Source organism: Pseudorca crassidens, chromosome 7 (genome assembly GCF_039906515.1).
Source record: "Pseudorca crassidens isolate mPseCra1 chromosome 7, mPseCra1.hap1, whole genome shotgun sequence".
NCBI classification, from domain to species: domain Eukaryota; kingdom Metazoa; phylum Chordata; class Mammalia; order Artiodactyla; family Delphinidae; genus Pseudorca; species Pseudorca crassidens.
In genome coordinates this window covers 48698686-48718744 of record NC_090302.1, presented here as the reverse complement: position 1 = coordinate 48718744, position 20059 = coordinate 48698686, and the positions used below count along the sequence as shown (strand labels likewise).

Genomic DNA, 20059 nt, shown 5'->3' with positions numbered 1-20059 from the left:
TCTGTGTGCCTTGGGCAAATTACTTAACCTCTCTCAACTTCAGAGAGGGAAGGTGACAATAATGGCAACTTCTTACTGTGTTTTTCAGATTTAAATGAGAGGGAAATATATATACACACATGTATATAACTGCTTAATCATTAAAGCACCCTCAAAATGGCAGCTTTTAACATTATCATTATTATTTGACTTCTCTGATTCCTCTGTGGCCCCCAGGCCAGAAGTATTTTGATGCCATTTCTCTTGGGTTTAGAAAAGAATGAAGATAAGTACTGAAATCTCTGTCCTGTGTCTCCGGTACTGGATAGGATAAATATTTAAGGTCATGGAATATTTTTTTAATGGACAAGTTATTGTGATATCATCTCTTGATCTCCATTGTCCTCCAGCTTCTTCCCCACTTTTTCTTTTCCTTTATTTCAATTTCACATACCAGTTTCTACTCACTGTCTCATTCCTTTCAGTCTCATTCTCTTTTTTTTTTTTTTTTTTGCGGTAGGCGGGCCTCTCACTGTTGTGGCCTCTCCCGTTGCGGAGCACAGGCTCCGGACGCGCAGGCTCAGCGGCCACGGCTCACGGGCCCAGCGGCTCCGCGGCATGTGGGATCTTCCTGGACCAGGGCACGAACCCGTGTCCCCTGCATTGGCAGGCGGACTCTCAACCACTGCACCACCAGGGAAGCCCTCATTCTCTCTTGAATGTACCCTATTCATAGGATTTTTGCCCACAACGCCACCAAAACCATGCTCCTTAAGGCCACCAGTGTACTCCATCTTGCTAAATCTGGTGGCAGACTTTTAATACTTATAGTACTTGATGCGTTAAATGCACAAGATCATACATTTATTATAATATATATTTCCATGTATTTATTTTGTCACCAGCAAATCCCATTAACAAGTCCCCGGAAATAAAAACAGAATCTGGGTAATAAAGTCTAACCTTTTTTCCTTTGTGCTTAGTCTAGTGTCACTTGCTCATAGGGTGCCGCCGGCAGAGGCCTTGCGCCTGGCCCTTTGGGCCAGAGTTCCTAGCGCCGAACGTCTGTCCTGACGCCTCAGCTGGGCAGGCTGTGTGCAGAGGCGCTGCGCCCGACACTGCAATTCAAGATGGCAGCAGTGGGCTGTGTGCAGAGGCGCTGCGCCCGACACTGCAATTCAAGATGGCGGCAGTGGGCTGTGTGCAGAGGCGCTGCGCCCGGCACTGCTATCTGGAGCCGGAACAGCACGGCCCCGCCAACCTACCAGAACTCCGCTCCCTCCCAGATGACACGATCCCTATAAAGGAGTTCCGCCCACAGCCTGTCAAAAGACCGTGTACTCTAGAGCGTGAGCTCACGCCTCTCCATTCTCTGATCAAAGAATAAAACTTTGCTTTGCTTCTGCACTGAACACGGTCTCGTTGTATTGGCTCAAATGACATTGGGCAGGAGGACCTTTGTTGGGGCCAGACTCGAAAGGGTCAGTACCAATTTCTTTACTATTTCTTCCCCACTGGAATGTAGACTGAAATGAGGACAGGTACTGTTGTATCCCTAGCCCCTAGAATAGTGCCTGGCATGTGGCAAGCATACAATAAAGGTGTGTGGAATGAATGACTGCAAGTAGTCTGTTCAGCAAAAATCTATTGCAGGTAACAACAGACTGCCTTTCCCTGAAGGAGACCCTGAGGGAAATGTGAATGTATGTTCCAAGCTGAAGTCCACCCCATGGATGCCATGGGCAGTTCCTGAGCACATTCTGGACTTCTGTTCAGTGCTTATAATTTGTTGGTATGTGTAATGATTTGGCTTTAAGAGATGCATTTCCCACTTGGATTTTTCTGCAGTGAGCTTCAGTTGCAAATGCCCTTGTTTATGTGTATATGATGTATGCTGTGCCTGGCATCTGCTCTGCTTCCTGCCCCTCCGTGTGCCTGTGCCCACAGGGCATCTGGGAGCTGACTGGCATGTTACAAGGGTTAGAAATTCTCTCTGAGCTCTCTGGTTTATTCTGTTGGGGATGAGAAAGCTACTAAGTATTCCTAAGCTGGCAGAGTGACAGAATCAACCCACACAAGGAGATAAAACAGCTGTAGTGGAAATGGAGAGCTTCCGAGGACCAATGAAAGAGGAAGACAAAGAGCTTATGGCTCACGGACGGCAGATGGTTGAGGTCTGGTTAGGAAATGAGTTGTTGAGAAACATTTTATCTTAGGCTGAGTTGGAACATGGGCATTTAAAGCTATGCATAGGCTAGTGACAGTCCTAGCAATCTCAAACTTTATCTATGTCAGGATTGGGGTCCTCTCCTTCAACACCCTGATCCGTTTTTTTTTGTCCACAGTAGAACTTGCAAGTTGGTTCTTGCAAGCCCTGAGTTTTGGGGATGCTGGTGGGGGTGTTATCTGGGCCCTGTACCCTTTCCCCAGAGCACTCAGCCCTTCCAAGGGCATCTCTCTGAAGCTGCAGGGGCTGAGTATTGTGCGTTGAGGTCTGCTGCATTGAGGCTCTAGAAATATAGGTACTAAAAGAGGAGATTTCCATGACTGGAAAAGGAGCTTTCCATTCAAAGTGGCTTTCTGACTTCAGTGTTTCTAAAGGCACTATCTGGGACAGAGATTACTTCCCTGTGTCTCCTGCCAATGGATGTGCATGTTTTTGGCAATGTGAAATGGGGGCATGGGGGGAAGGAATGAACAAATAAAAAGAGAGGAAGAAAGATAAATGAGAAGCACTGTTGTTCAATTCTTTGGAAAGATTATTCATCCACCCCAATAATCCCTCTTTTTTCCTTAGAGATAGTGTCACAGAGTGAAAAGAGCAAAAGCTTTGGAATTAGATACATCTGTGCTTGAATCCGGACTGTTTCATTATGATGCTGCCTTAGGCAAGAAACCTAATTTCTCAAACCTTAATTTCTTAATCTGTAAAATTGGAGAAATATCTATCACATAGGATTGTTTTGAGTCTTAAATGAAATATGAGCATAGGGTTTGGAATAGAGCCCACCCTGAATAAGTTTAAAAAGTTATAAAAAAGGGTGGGGGGAGAAAATACAGCATGAGACATGGCACACGTAGGCGTTGTTTGCTAATGTATTCAGCAAACATTTAAATGGAGCATCTACGTTATATCTAAAAATGTGTGACTTGCTGGGCAAGATGGATATGCCTTCATCGAGGCTAAAGTTGCAGATAGACAAAAACACATGCAAACATAAACAAATGAGAGAACTGTCAAGTGTGATAAATGCTAATAGGAAACAAATAGCGGAATGAAAGGGGGAACTGCTTTATATAGGGTGTTCAGGGAAGGCTTCCTGGAGGAGGTGATGGTCAAGCTGAGAATGAAGAATAAGAAAGCACCAGCCACATGAAGACTGGAGGGAAAGGTTTCAGGCAAAAGGAAGGATATAAGCAAATGTCTTGAGACCAAAGAAGACACAGGGTTGTTTGACGTACTGAAAGAAGACCAGAGTGGCTGAGATGAGAGACCAGTGCTAGAGCAAGGAGAGAAAAACCGGGTGAAAATGTTGGTAGTCATTCCTCCGGAAAATCTATTTTGAGAGTTGGCCACCTCCTGCCCCTAAATGCTGTGCTGTAACAGATTTCTCCCTTTGGTTATCATTCTGTCCTCTACAAGTATGGAAACAAAACGATGCCATTTGGTGGAAGTGCAAGTTTGCCCAAATGTTTGAATCATTAGTATTTGACTGTTTCTTAGTGTCGTTAGATGAGAAGATGGTGGGTTTTTGTTAATACTCTATGCTCTGCTGTTCTCCACAACAACTGAAACTGTCCCCCCATTAGCTCAGTAACAGAATTCCTCCAGCCCATTTCCTGGGGAAGCCTGGCAAAAGGACTCATACTCCAGACTTTGCATTCATGTAGCGCCTGCTGGAACCTGCTTGGTGGAATTTGTTTTTCCCCTGACCCAGGTCCCCTTGGAGGCCAACCACTGCCAGAAAAACTCAAACTCCATTTCTTGGCTCCCAAGTCAGCCTGCCTCTACCCAGAGGGCTGAGAGCTGTAATGCTCCTCCCCCTGGGTGGAGGCTGCCCTTCCTCCCACCTGGAACTTTATTTCACTCAGATCTGGAGGCTCTGTGTTCCCTGACCTTCAAAACCAGAGCAGTAGACTTTGAACAGGTGACGACAGTAAGGTAGGAGTGGTAGGGGGAAGCCTGATCAGACCACTTGCTAGCTGAGTGACCTCTAGTCACTCCAAGCAACTTTTCTGTCTGTAAAAATAGGGATGGCATTATTTGCCTCTGCTGTAGGGAAGATAAAATTGCAAAAAGCAACTGGCAAGCTAGGGATGAATTACTCCCTTTCCTCCCTCCTCTTCCACTTCACTCCTTTCTTCCCTTCCCTCCACCAGTCGGCGACGCCTTGAGCCTCTTGTCTTTTATCACTGAATGGCCGCTGGCATGTGCAGACAGCCCATGATGTGGTGTGAGACCCCAACAGTCATTCTCACCACTGTTATTAGTCATGGCCGAGCGCATGGAGGAGGATGTGATCACAACATTTAAAATCAAGTCAGTTTGGGGCCAGTTTTACTTAATAATTTTCTCTTTCTCTGCCCAGCCCCCCACCAGGCCTGCTCTCATTGTATCAGGATACTTCATTTGCTGGTATCTTTGAAAAAGGAGGAGTTTCGCATAAGGCAACTTTTAATTTATTTCACAGGGGTGGGGTCCAGACATCAGCAGTTTGTAAAACTCCCCAGGTGATTCTAATGTGCAGCCAAGGTTGAGAATCACTATTAAGCGGTTTCTTAACACCCCGAGCCTCTACACTTCTGTGAACTATGTGTCTGTGTTTCTATGAATTAAAAACGAGAAGAAGTAGGGTAAGGAAACTAATGTGGCTGCCATGGGCCAATGCTAAGGCCCACAAGGACGGGGGAAGTGTTAGTCACATTGCTATGGAATGAAGATGACAGACCAGCTCCAGAACAAGGCCTGAGCACTGGCCCTACAGTTGATAGCCATGTGCTGACAACAAACAGTAGAAGTGGGCTGAGAATAAAGAAAATACAAAGGCCAAATGAGAAGGAAAAAGAAAGGAAGTATTATTTAATGTAAAGGAGGAGATTAGTGGGTAAAATATTTAAATTCCCTTTAAGGGAGAAGATGGTCAAGTAAAAACCCAAAGATAAATGATAGAGATAATAGTAGTAGGAGTGCTCTTTATGCAGTGTATGTTTGTCTTCTGATTGGGAAAAATTTTCTCAGGTCAAGGTTTGGGTTTGGGGAAGGCAGATCATGAATTGGGAGAATGATATATTGGGCAACATGTGATCAACACCAGGCTAATGGCCCTGCCTGAAACCTTGGAATTTGATGAATGTATTCATTTACTGAGCCTCACATCTAATAAGAAGCATAAATACTAATATAGAAGGAAGTGTGGCTGAATGAGATCAAATGATAGAAGGTATTTTATACACATTGATTAGCATGGAAGAGAAAGCAGAAAGTATCTGGTTTCAGAAACCTGGTTTACAAATAATTCACACATACAAATAGCCTCTCTAGCTCCTTCCCATTTATCCGCCCCCCCCGCCCCCGGCAACCCTCCACTCCCCTCTTCCTCCTGCAAACACTGTGGGTCAAAACCAAAACTTACATGTTTGAGTAAAATTGTGGAATCAGAAGTAGAGGAAGTGTCTTACACTGTTGGTGGGAGTGTAAATTGGTGCAGCCACTATGGAAAACATTATGGAGGGTCTTCAAAAAACTAAAAATAGAGTTGCCATTTGATCCAGCAATCCCACTCCTGGGCATACAGCTGGACAAAACTATAGTTTGAAAAGACATACGCACCCCTATGTTCATAGCAGCACTATTTACAATAGCCAAGACATGGAAGCAACCTAAGTGTCCATCAACAGATTAATGGATAAAGAAGATGTGGTGTATATATATATATATATATATATATACACAATAGAATATTATTCAGCCATAAAAAAGAATGAAATAATGCCATTTGAAGCAACATGGATGGACTTAAGAGATTGTCATACTGAGTGAAGTTAAGTCAGAAAAAGACACATACCATATGATATCACTTATATGTGGAATCTAAAATACGACACAAATGAACATATCTACGAAACAGATACAGACTCACAGACATAGAGAACAGACTTGTGGTTGCCAAGGGGGAGGTGGGGTGGGGAAGGGAAAGATTGGGAGTTTGGGGTTAGCAGATGCAAATTAGTATACATAAGATGGATAAACAACGAGAACCTACTGTATAGCACAGGGAACTATATGCTATATCCTGTGATAAACCATTATGAAAAAGAATATGAAAAAGTATATAAACTGAGTCACTTTGCTGCACAGCAGAAATTAACACATTGTAAATCAACTATATTTCAATAAAATTTTTACAAAAGAGCTGTGAAAAAAAAAGAAGTGGAGAAAGGGAATAAGCTGGGAAACACCTATTTTGGAGAAGTGATTTTCAAACTTTAGTCCTATGATCTTTAGTTGAATGAACTGTTACTGGAGAAGGGTTACAGAACTAAGATGAATTTAAAACAGAGAAAGGGTGGGCTGGTGTCTGTCATATTCATCATGTTTTTTATTCTTGCCTTTACCCATCATGAAGATGCTGTAGGAAGCAGAGTTTGGAAATGGTTTGAATATGACAGTTGACATCAGAAGATTTCCAAAAAAGACTCAACATCCTACCTCTTCATTGCCCTTCCCACCTGTATTTCCCCCTTCATTTGTTATAGTACCTTAAAGTCCCCTAATCAATAATTCCTTTGGTTCAATAAGTTTCCTCTATTGGAAGCTCAAGTATGTTATGGAGGTCAAAGAACTATCACTCCTGCTGCTGGGATTCCAGGTTCCCAGACAAGATGCTCTGCAGGGAGGACTTGGAATTGTAGGAGGTGGGAGATGGGTCACAATGGAGGAACAAGATGGGGATGTCCCAAAGAAGGGAATGACAATCTTTTCCTTCTTTCCTACTACATTTCTTGGTTTCTTGTTCTCAGACTCTTTATAGCAAACCAGAATTTTGCTAAATTATTTACATTGCTTTATGAGAAAATGGATTCTGGGTTGTAAATAGATCCTTGGATCACAGCCCATTTATAAGCTGATGACTTCCTGAGATGCATGATTGACTGTTTTGCATGGAAGAAATTACGTGTACAAACTCTTATTGAGAAATGTGGAGGTTCACACATTTAAAAATTTCTCAGAGTTTAAATATTTATCCAAATGGGATTATCTCTGAGGAACTAAAAGGAATGTGAGACAATGTTTATGGCTCCCATGATTCTAATTTGGTTGCTATCATGGAGAGGTCTCTAATGTAGTGGTTCTTAACTCTTTGGGGTTATTTGTACCTTGGGGAATCTGAGAATTGAATGCATTCTTTCCATTAAAGGCATACACACACACACAGAATCTTATGTATATTTTCAGGGGATTCGCAGAACTCCCTAGAGACTTCTAGTTGTTCTTAAACACTAGGCTAAGAATTGTTAGCCTATTGAACTCAGGGAAAACACTAGCCCATGTATTCCTATTTACAACAGAAAAATTCCTATTTGGGAACAGGCTGTAGGGTAGGGGTGAAGAATCCATCCTGGTGCTTGTAGAGCCTACTGCATTTAACATTTGAGAGAGGATTCAAGAGCTTGCACAAAATACAGAAAGATGTATAAGGCACAGTCTTTTTCCTCAAAGAAAATTAGGTATGGAGAGGCTAGAGTATAAGGGACAAGAGTAGTAGTACTGGTAGCTGTGCCTGGAAAGGAGGACTAGATCTGGATCACGGAGGATCCTGAATTCTAGGTTAAGAAGCTGCACCTTAATTCTGAAAGCCAGTATGTTCCAGCCTACAGTCATCCTTGTACAATCTTCATCTTTTGGCCATATCTATATCCCAACATGACAATTAGATCTTTTTTTCAAACTGATCCCCCTTTAAAACTTATATTTTTAAAGGCTTAATATATACTTATATTTTGCATTTTATTGTAATCATTTCAAATACATATGCAAAAAACTATATCTCCTAAAATAAAAATATGAATTTGCATTCTACCTAAAATGATCTCATGCAATCATCAGTAGGTATTCTTCACTTTGGGAAACACTAGAGAGTGCGATGGGGACTTCTGAGTGGATGGGAGGTTATGTTATGAGAGATGCTCTGTAAAAGGAATCCTTCAGCAGTTGAGTGTCAGTTGGAATGGAGAGCTTGGCGGTGGTGAGACCAAGTAGACACCAATGGTCTAGGTGAACATGGTGAGACCCTAGACCAGGGAGGCAGAGGGAAAATGCAGACTGGAGGTGAGATGGAGTCTTCCTAGAGTTGGAACTCAAACCAATTGTCATGTAAACCATTTAGTAAGTCAGCTCCTAAAGGAATAATATAATACAATAATATGTTTATTTTTGTGCATTATTTATATTTAATTATTTATATTTTAATGCTTGTTATATTTTCCCTTTGCCTTAATCTACTAATATTTAATGAATATGGTTGAAAAAAGTCAGGAGCATTAAAGTTCTATGCATTTTTATTGGTTATGAGAGAATGTGAGACCTGGATAGTGGGGTTAAAAATCAGATGGCCATTTTCTGTATACTTCTCTGGTCTTTCCCAATTTTTTAAATTTTTCTGGTTAGCTGAAAAATAGACATGATTCTTGTCCCATTGCTGTGCAGCTCAAATGACACAAGGAGTGCAACAGACCTTTGTCTATTATAAAGTGTTATTATACATCATTAAATGAAAGGTGTTATTATGATCAGCTGTCTTGGCAAGGAATTGTGTAAATGACATTTCCTTCAAATTTCTTTTTTATTTCAATGAATATTTTGTGAGAAGACATAGGAGAGTTGATCTCTAATTGGGACTTCTAGTTAGTCTGATTAAGATATTATGCTGGAAAAGAATAATTTCACTTTGCCCTTGATGCAGAAATTTCAAGTGATTTGGACACTGTACTTACATTTTCCTTGTAGGAATATAATGGCTACAGGGGCAGAGGGCATTCCAGGAATATCAACCAACAATGTATTCTTTTATTTTCCTTCCAGGACTCTAAAAATCTACTAAATATTTGTTCAGATTATTCTAGGAATGAAAGAGAAAATTGGCTCCTACTTTAAAGTCATTTTAACTTGGTCATACCTGATATTTTGAATATGGAATCAGCTGAAATATGGTGGAAAGAGCAGAGGACTTGCAGAAAGATGTTCTTGGTTCAAGTCTTGGGGTTGCCACTGACTAAGCTACATGACGTTGGGCCTGTCACTTAAGTCTTTGAGTCTTGGTTTCTCGCTGTAAAATGGAGATTCTAATACTGACCTTAGCAAGGTTGATTGTAGTATCAAATAAGATGACAAGAAAATTGTCTTCATTAAAAATAAAGTGCTATATAGACATCATCATCATTGTTACAATAAAAGTATTTATTGAATGCTTTACATATGTTAACTCATTTAATCCTTATAATTAACCCCATAACATAAATATTATTATTATCTCAACTTTCTGGAGGAGAAAACTAAAGAGATTAAATAACTTGCTAATGGCATGTATTAAATGACAGATCTGGGATTTGAAGCCAGGCAAACTGACTCCAAAGCCTTCATCATCCTTATTCCTAGAATAGTGATAGTCTATCACCTAAAAGAGTTTCAGAACTTCCAAAAATTAATCAGTAACTCAGTGTGTTTTGAGAACTAATATGAAAACATTTTTAATGGAACAATATTGCTCCTCTATCCTCTTTCCATCTCATTTAAGACGTTTGGATTTAAATTGTTACGATGATAGTCAAATGAACTTAAAAGGAGCTAGGTACAATTCAGCATTGATCTCAAAGAGCATTTCTATTTCTCCCCATACACTGTGTTAGAGAGAACTGTTTTCTAAACTTGATACATGACTTTGACTTTCAGCCGTTTGGCCTAAAAAGCCTTTTTTCAGCTCTAAGAGGTTTTATTTCATTCATGACCACACGAGACCTACTGCACTTGTTTGGCCGTTGGTGTTAAACAGGGAAGGCGCAGGCTCACTCCTCTCCTATCACATGGGAGTTTACATATAAATATGTTTCCTCTTTTCTGTCCTCTCTATCCGTGGTGATGAGCAAGGAAGGAAGACGGAACGTGAAGATGGATGACAAGTGACTCAAGTCAAACTGTGCCCCAGTGACAATTATAACTATCGATAGGACTAGGGAGAAAACGAGGGTAAGAGCAGGTATCTGTGCTTGTACTCTGATTAGCATCTGTAGTGACTTGTCACATAACTGTAATGATAGCTGAGGTTACTGAGTATTTCCTAGGAGCCACAAACTGTGCCAACATTCTTTGCATAGGCTGAAACACTCAACTCTCCCAGCATCCCAGGGTGGTGGAGGGGTAACTGGGATCTTCAGGAATATCTCCTACACGATGCTAAGGTATCAATGCGTCAAGGTACGCTAACTGCTCCTGTCTATGGTATTAAGAGTCTTACAAACATCTATTTTTCTAAGCAAGGAACATCTTGCACTTTGTGGTTCTTCCTCAGATATAGGATACCCATCTGCGAAAGGAGAGGAAACCTGTTTGTTTAGAAGTCATGCTTGCTTGGTTTTTATGAATCTATGAAATGACAAGTAGAGAGTTGTCTCTCAGTTTCCCAAATGTGGTTAGAGAGTTGTGATGGGACATCAGCATATGCTTTACATATGCCCTCATAAAAGTAATACATCTCCCTGCATTGGAAGGTAGCAGAGTTGGGCCTCCAAAGACTCACCTGTAAGGCACAGAAAACACCCCTCTGTTGCCTTCCCCAGTGTCTAGCGGATATTCATCAGCTCTGGAGCCTGGGACCATCAAGCAGAGGACAAGAAGCCACGTGAGTGATGTCTGGGTACTGCTTGGCCTTGGACTTGGTAGGGCATAGACATAGGGCATGTGAAATCCTCGTGCCAGTTTTAATCTTTTGGTATTGTGATATTTGTCTCATTGTGGTTAGAAAAAAAAAGAATCAAAGCATAATCTGTACCAGTAAGGAAGAAGCTCTAAATGTGGCAGATCCTGGAACACACAGGTATTATTATCAGTCTCTTTTAAAGCTGAGGGCCCTGGGCCTCAATGGAAGTTAAGTCTCTTAAGCACTGAAGCCAGAATTGGAATCCAGGTTTGTCTGCTTCTACAGCTTGCTCCTTATAACCACTGCATTGGGATACCTCCCATAGGTCCAGCAACTTAAGCAGATGGCCCTGAATCAAATCTATGTCCATAAACCATATCTATGATGCCCTAAGGAGACATGCTGCTGTGTAAATGAAATTTTTAGGGCAATTTATGGATACTGAATCTGTATCTTTCTGCCTTAATGTATATTCATCTGAATTCATTCATTCACTCACTCATCCATTAAACAAAGATTTATTGAGCATCTGCTACATATATGCTATGCTACTAAGTACAGCTAGGGATGAGTGAGAATAACGAATTGGACAGAGATTCTGCTCTTAAGAGTTTACATGGGAAGTTAGAGATACACATAAATAACTTAAGGTATAAATGATAAGTACCACAAGAGAGTTGCAAATAAAGGAGTGAGGTGTTTTCTAGGTGTGTGTGTGCACGTGTGCATGTACATGCATGTATTTGCATGTGTTTGGCAACTGGTTACGTCTAAACAGAGGGTTCTAAACTTGAACAAATTCAGGGAAGTAGGAAATAAAAAAATGACTGCAAGATTAGTTTGGTTAGTGTAAGGGGTCCATAAAAAAGTGATGGAATGTAAGGCTGGAACTATAAGCAAAACGTTATACTTCATATTCAAATGATTGATGTGATTGGTTCTCTGCTCCAGCAAGAGTACCTGGCATTACTACATAGCAGGGGTCAGCAAACCACAGCTTGTGGGTCAAATTTGGTCCATGGCCTGTTTTTCTGTGGCCAGTAAGCTGAGAATGGTTTTTATCTTTTAAAGGTTTGTTTAAAAACAAATAAGCAAACAAACAGAAAAATTATATGACAGAACTGCATGTAGTACACAAAACCTAACATACTTACCATCTGCCTCTTTACAGAAAAGTTTGCCAACCTCTGCAGTGTATAAAATGGATTGTTGGTGGGATACTGGATTAGGGGAAACCACGTTAATAGGGAAGAGTGATAGGAAAGGAAGAAAGGGAATGTCTGAGAGCATGGACTTTGGAAATGAAGGAGACTGGAGGAAGACAAGGCTTAATATGTGTAATTTGGGAATTGTCTCAAAATGATAACTGAGGTCAGAATAAGGAATGAAAGGGGAAAGAGCCAAGAACTGATCTTTGTTTTTTTTTGCGTTACGCGGGCCTCTCACTGTTGTGGCCTCTCCCGTTGCGGAGCACAGGCTCCGGACACGCAGGCTCAGCGGCCATGGTTCACGGGCCCAGCCGCTCCGCGGCACGTGGGATCTTCCCAGACCGGAACACGAACCCGTGTCCCCTGCATTGGCAGGCGGACTCTCAACCACTGTGCCACCAGGGAAGCCCCAAGAACTGATCTTTGATAAACATCTTTTTATAGTGTGGGGAGGAAGAAGGGGAACTAGCAATAGAAAGATATATGAACTGTAAGAGAAATGGCAAGGAAACAGAATCTACAGAGTCTAACATCACTGACTCCTCAGGAATGTAAGTTGAAAGAGGGAAGGGGAGTTAACAGCATCAAATGCTACAGAGAAGTTACTGAAAAGGACACAAACCTGATGACCTAATATCTTTGCTTCAGTTTGTTCCATTAGCACATTTCTATGTCCTTGGCTTTTCCTTGCCTTAAGGTGCCCTACCCAAGTGAGAATGTGATGATATTGAGATGCTATATAGCTTCAGCTGCTAGGACATAATAGTGACCTATTCCTTAAATTTAGCTTCTCAGGTTGCACGTGTCCATCATTTTCCAAAGAAAGGTAGGTAGCAGGTCCCCTCCAACTCTCCCCAAACTACCTCTTCTCTATACCTGTAGACATCCTTGGTAGATTCTTGACATCTGATGTCTTTAAAAAATCAGTTTATCTTCATTCTTGTACATTCTGAATTGACTAGAGATGAATAAAGAGATTGCCCAGTATGACTGAAGACCTAACTGAATTAGAACCAATGACTCAGCTTTGGGAGTGATGGCTTGGACTCTCAACTGGGAGCAGGACAAAGAAAACCACACTCTAAACTATGCTCCCACATGGATGATCTCAAGAATTTGATCTCAGACTAGCAAATTATGGAAAAGCTTGGCATTCAAGTTTGATATGAATAAAGTGATGGTGGTGGGGGGAGGGGAGGGTGACTGTATTTGGAGGTGGGAATGGAATTTAAAGTCTTGGATTTTAGAGCAGCATCAGTCTTGAGTGGAGACATGATCCTCAGGTGTGACTGGGAAGTGGTGGCCAGACGAACAGCACTGGCCCCTAGCAGGTCCAACGGCTGGGAGAGAAGGGTAGCAAATTAGAGGAGCCATCAGTGTGTAAGTGGAAGTAGTGAACTAGGAGCCAGGCGGGTGCCATCCTCCACCATGACTTGTTTAGGGCCACACGTACCATGGGGCTTACACTGCTGAGTCTGACCAGTACCCCATCACTACGGAGTGTCAGGAGCAAAGGTACTGCCCAGCCTGGGACTGGTGGGTTGGAAGTGGTGATGGGGGGAGGCTTCTGCAGGAGCTCCAAGAGGCAGGAGGTGGCACTGTCCTCTGGAACTAAAAGGCTCTGTGGTTTCTACACACGCAATCAGCCTCAGAGTACGCTATCCCACTTTTCCTGTCCTGATGTTCTTTATGACCAGATTCCTCTTGAGAGGAAGGAGGTGGAGGGCCACTGATCCCTTACATTTGCCCCTAAATTACTATACTGGCTGGGGACAGTTTTTATTGCTTTACTTTAAATTTTTTCCTCAATAACAATGATGGAATTTAGTTCATGGCTTGGTTTCTAGGGGGATTTATCTTCTCAGAAGGTGACAGGATTTCAGGTGTTTTGACCCAAGTTGGGAAGTAAGCAGAGAAGTGAATTTCTTTAAGAACAATATGAAGTTAGTAGAAAGCACTCACACAAAGGGCCCATCAATGCGTATTTTCCATAAGGTCACACAGCCCAGAGGCCTGGGTTTCACAAGCATCTATAGTGCAGATCTTTATGACATAGTTAATAGGATGCTGGGATGAGAAAGATGTATGATCAGCTCTAGAACCAAATCCCTAAATTGAACTTGGCAATGAATGGTTAGGTTGACCTCAGGATATGACATCCCACTTCATTTGTAAAGGAAATCAAAAGAAACTTGAAGAGGAACCTTCCTTCACTATCAGTGGAAATGTAAACTGGTGCAGCCACTATGGAGAACAGTATGGAGGTTCCTTAAAAAACTAAAAATAGAACTACCATAGGATCCAGCAATCCCACTCCTGGGCATATATACCCGGAAAAGACAAAAACACTAATTCAAAAAGAAACATGCACCCCAATGTTCATAGCAGCATTAGTTATAATAGCCAAGACATGGAAGCAACCTAAGTATACCAAAGAAGATGTGGTATATATATATATACATACATACAAGGGAATATTGCTCAGCCATAAAAAAAGAAATAAATAATGCCATTTGCAGCAACATGGACAGACCTAGAGAATAACATACTAAGTGAAGCAGGTCAGACAGAGAAAGACCAATGTCATATGCTATCACTTATACATGGAATTTAAAAAAATGATACAAAGGAACTTATTTAAAAACAAAATAGACTCACAGACATAGAAAACAAACTTATGGTTACCAAAGAGGAAAGGGGAGGAGGGATAAATAAGCGATTTGGGACTAACAGATATACAGGACTATATATAAAATAGATAAACCAACAAGGACCTACTGTATAGCACAGGGAACTATATTCAATATCTTGTAATAACGTATAATGGAAAAGAATCTGAAAATTCTTTATATATATATATATATATATATATATATATATATAAAACTGAATCATTTTGCTGTACACCTGAAACACTGGAAATCAACTGTACTTCAATTAAAAAAAAAGTTGCAAAGAAACTCTGTACCTAATACTTGATGGATTAAATCTCCAGTGGGGGAATAAAAACTCTAGACTACCTAACTGAGAAAAGAAAAGAAAAAAAAAAGCAACTTGAAGCATGTAAAAGTGAAGAGGAGCTCCCTGTGCAATGCTGCTGTGTGTGCTAAGCCAGGCGGCCTGGACAAGGTACCTGGGCTCTGCAGCAGGACAGACCTAGTGTGGCTCTTCCTGGCTGTGTGCACATCTCCTCACCTCCCCAGCCTCAGTTCCCTCCCCTGTTTCTTTCTTTCCCTCCCTGAGAAAAATAATGCCTACCTCCTTCCACCTCCTTTCTAAAGCATCTAGTACTGTCCACACACATAGTCCTTCAAAAATGGAAATTATTTAAATTACATTTATGATTTTAAAAATCCTAATTTCTGTCCAGATGTGGATGGAAATCAGGACAATTTACTGCTTGTTTAGATCACATGTCCTTAGCCTAGAGCTAGGGATACCTCACGTTTCTTAGAATAAATATCTCGCATGAAAATGCAGCTGACCTTACAGCAGGGGCCATGATTAAGCAACAAGATAATCATCAGACAGAAAGAATCCCAGGGAACAGCCCTGTAAAGTACCCAGAAAAGTACATTCAGCCTCATTTGATTTTATGACTTCTAACTGGTTCCTAGAATTTTGAGCCTCACCGCCTTTCTGGGAAACTTGCAGGACTGCTGAAATGCATGGCTCTGGTAAGCTTTCACAGCCATTGGCCTCACCATTGGAAAATCCTTAATCCTCAGTTAGGAGAAAATCCCTGCTGCAAGCATGCAGAAGCTCAGTTCCATGCCCTCCTTGGGAGTGCAGGAAGCACATGGGCTGAAGTGCTGTGAGCTAACTGCCTCCGAGATGGGAGGACGCCAGTGGCACTTTCAGGATTGGCAGAGGCTCTGCTGGGACACCAGCGGTCATGACTGTGAACCCAGTCTGCACGTGGGCTTCTCTCTGCAGGGCGGCCAGACTACTTAGATTGGATACTCAAGGATTAGAGGTGTTGCCCCATTCTCCTCACCTCACTCCTCTCCTCCCAAACCTAGAAGCTGCTGAAAGGCTTTTCACAAAGGCTGTGTGATGCTTTCTGGAGTTGGATCTTGTTTATTTGAATCAAATCTTTTTTTTCTAAATATTTAGTTCCTTAAACTCAGAAACTGCCTCTTTCCCTCCATCCTGGCAGCCTCAGTGAGCACCTGTGCGTGCCAGCCACCATCACATACACAGGGACACCATCATGAGCAAGACAGTTCCAGCCCAGGCCCAGGGAGCTATAGTCTAGTGGGGAGCTGCCTGCAGGCAGCTCTCTCTAGTTCTTCTCCTCACCACCTACCTGCCTGTGGTTGAGCCTTTTAGGGTCTGGCCCTGGTGCCCCTCTGGAGGAGCTGTGTCCCCCTACGTCTCCGGAGATGATCACTCCAGGATGCCTACACAGACTTTGAGATCGTCAAAGCCTGAGTGAGGCTACTGCTCAGGTCTGAACTGTTCCTTCGCCTCCCATCAGCAGGTGGGCTCACATGGCCTTTGAGAATAGTCTCCGCTCACTGAGGCCTACCTCAAATCGACCCAGAGTGGGTGATTCACTGCATTTGCTTCAATTTCTGAATAAAAATACTTCCCACAGAGATGAAATACCAATGATTTTTTTTTTTTTTTTTTTTTTTTGCGGTATGCGGACCTCTCACTGTTGTGGCCTCTCCCGTTGCGGAGCACAGGCTCCGCACATGCAGGCTCAGCGGCCATGGCTCATGGGCCCAGGCGCTCCACGGCATGTGGGATCCTCCCGGACTGGGGCATGAACCCGTGTCCCCTGCATCGGCAGGCGGACTCCCAACCACTGCGTCACCAGGGAAGCCCACCAATGGTTTTTAGTCTAGTTCCTGATTTACTCATCAGGTGACTTTGGGCTTCTTAAGGTGAGGATAATAACTGTACCTCTGACATTGGGACAGTCACCAAGATCACGTGACCTAATACATGGAAAAATCTGGCACCCTGCCTACTCCTTCAGTGTTAGCTCAGGTTATTTCTGTGCACCGTAACAGAAGGTCTCTGTGCTGACACACTTCTAAGACATTTTCCCCAGATGTAAGAAATGTCTCAGTAGTTATTGAAGGACACTTCGGAAATTACAGAAATTCCCACCCTTCCTTGGCTACGTTTCTCCATTTTCCACCTGTACAGATGAACAGATCAGCCTGGACCCTGTGTCACTAAGATCATTGATACTAAGCACATCAGTGATTCATGACTCACAAGTCAAGTGAAACTCCAAACCTAACAGAGTATCAACTGAAGCATTTTCCAAGAGGAAAACCCATGTTCTCTCTTCACCTCATTGGGTTGAGGCAATCGGAGCATTCAGGTGAGCTTCAGTAGCAAATGATGCTAGAACCCTGCTGCCCACACTTCATTAGATCCAGGCAGAAAAGTTTCTTAGCTACTGAAGGGAGGAAGCTACAGGGGCCAGTGGAGGCTGAGGATGGTTGTGAGCTTGGCCGGAAAGGAGAAACAGTGGGTGTGTGATTCAAGAAAATGGTTAAACAGACAGAGGGAATGTGGGGAGGTCTCTGCCACCCATGGACACAATGTTACCTACCAATTCCTTCTTCTTCATGCACTCCATGAGGATGATGAACAGGTGCTGAGCTTGGGTTCGAGTGTATGTGAAAGTCTTCTGGATGGTCACCAATAGCTGGTCTCTCAAAGATTCGTTTATAAGTCTGCAGTGAAAAAATGTTGAAAGCGGGTTAACTCAGCTCCTATTTAGTACATATTTCTGACGAATATAGAACACGAGAAAGCATTATGAGGATTTACTTTAGATAGGAGTTATTTCTTCCCATATTTTTTTTCTATAGCAGTTATTTTGATTGTAATAATTTTTTTTAAAGTGCGTTTAAAAATAAATCCATTCCAACATCTCAGTACCTAAATGAGTAAAGGAAGAAGATGGATTTAGTTCTTTTTTGGCTCTCCCTTTTTTCTTTCATATGGCATATGTCTAATGCCCTCTTGCTCAAGTGCTGTTCTCAAAAAAATACCTTCAATTAATCCTTTGCATCTTGGTAAAAATTTACTATTAATATATTACTTATTTGAAGGAGATTTAAATTTCACCTTCATGTCTAACTGTGGAAAGAAAAATTTTGTCTCAGTAAGGGATTTCTGAGTATCAGTGAGGAGAAATATGACTTATGTTTCCTCTAAAATCATTCTGTGAAGGTAGTAGCTGATCTGGCCCACAATTCAGGTCCTCACTACGTATGTTGAACTTTTGCTGTGTTGTGTGCAAACAAGAGTCTGACCCATAAAGAGGTATTATATTGACTACTTTATTTAAAGATAGTTTTCGTATTATAGAGGAGTGAATTAAAACAAGGAAGGTGCATCATATCAAGTTAAAGCTCAATTATCTCTTGCATGTGGACGAATCACAATTAATTTTAACTCCTTTACCACGAGGCTGCTGAGAACTGGTCTATCTCTATCAGCCATCAAATAGCAGGAAAGAAAATTCACTTTGTATTTATAGATACTATTCAAAATCAGGAAGATAAAACTTCTCTTAAGGACTAGTGACAAAATTACCATAATTTGCCTAGTACTTTACAGTTTACAAATTGTCTTCACACATGAAGCAACAACTCCTAGATAAAATAGTATACTGTAATTATTATCTCATTTGGTGCCTACAGAAATTTGATAGACAAGAGATCTGTCCAATTCAGAAGGGAAGGATATTTTAGCCAGAAAGAGCCAGATGCTTAAGGTCACTCAGAAAACAAGTGGCACAGTCAAAACCAGAACCTAGTTCTTCTGATTCCTCGGCCGGTGCTCTTTCCACTACACCATGCGGCCTTGTATTACACCTCGCAATATACCACTGCCTCTCTTTATCACTGTGGCTACTTGAGCAGGAAATTATAAAATTTCCTTTATCTGTTTCTTAAAAGAAAGCAAGATGAGAGGCTTGAGAATGTCTTCATATCACTGACCTACTGTGCCGCAGGATTGTGTGAAGATTCACCTAGACCCACGAGGCTGGATATTATGGTGGCCCTACTTTGAGACAGCTGCACTCCCCATGATAGAATTATACCAAGGATCCTGGAATGTCACTCACCTTGATGGAGGATTCGGTTACCCTTTTGGCCCCCCAGGAAGATTTATATCATGAACATATACATTCAGAAAAAGAGAATGATCCAGATAAAGTTGAAAAATGATACCAAATCCTCTCAAGATTACTGAATTATTCTGGAGGACTCTGTACTCTTAGTTGTGAACCACTCTGAAACCATTCATTCATTCATTAATTCAACAATTGCTTAGTGATGTCTATTTAGTGCCAGACACTGTGGTGCATGCCAGGGCTACAGGGATAGATGAGATATACACACTCACAGCCTTCAATGGGCTTACACACCAGTGGAGTAGAAAGACACGATACAGCAATTCAACTATAATTTACAGTGGTCAAGAAGCAGAGAAGCTTGTGACAGTTGAATACAATCTAATCTAAGGGGTTCGGGGCAGACTTCTTTGAGGAAGTGCTCTTTTATCTGAGACTTGAAGAATGGAGGAGCATTTAGCACTTGAAGGGGGTGGGATGGGGGTGGGGCTGGGGGCTAGGTAAGAGCATATTTGGCAAACAAAACCGCATGAATAGGACTAGTTTGGAGAAAATAAAGAAGGCCAGTATGGCTAAAGAACAGAGAGCAAAAGAAAGAATGGAACAAGATGAGGCTGCAGAAGGGGTAAGCAAGGGCAAGATCATGGGAAATTTTCAAGACTGTGTTAGAGATTTGGATTTTTATCCCCCAGGCAAGGAGAACCATTGAAGGATTTAAGTTGGAGAGTAACATGATTACATTTGTGTTGCCAATTAATTTTCTGTAAGAGTCAAGACATGAGCACTCATACCTGGGCATGTGTCTACTTGACAGTCTAGAGGTTTTTGCAATAACAAGTGCACATAAA

At 41.9% G+C, this 20059-nt stretch overlaps 1 protein-coding gene across 6 annotated transcripts in view; it reads right to left on the bottom strand.

Annotated features, from left to right (window-relative positions):
• Positions 1 to 20059, bottom strand: part of TRPM3 (transient receptor potential cation channel subfamily M member 3) — a 519386-nt gene that overhangs the window by 154536 nt on the left and 344791 nt on the right. For all 6 annotated transcript variants that reach the window (XM_067744178.1, XM_067744179.1, XM_067744181.1 and 3 more), the window contains one exon: positions 17676 to 17799. In XM_067744178.1, coding sequence (XP_067600279.1) covers positions 17676 to 17799 — 124 coding nt within the window. The remainder of the gene's footprint in view (positions 1 to 17675; positions 17800 to 20059) is intronic.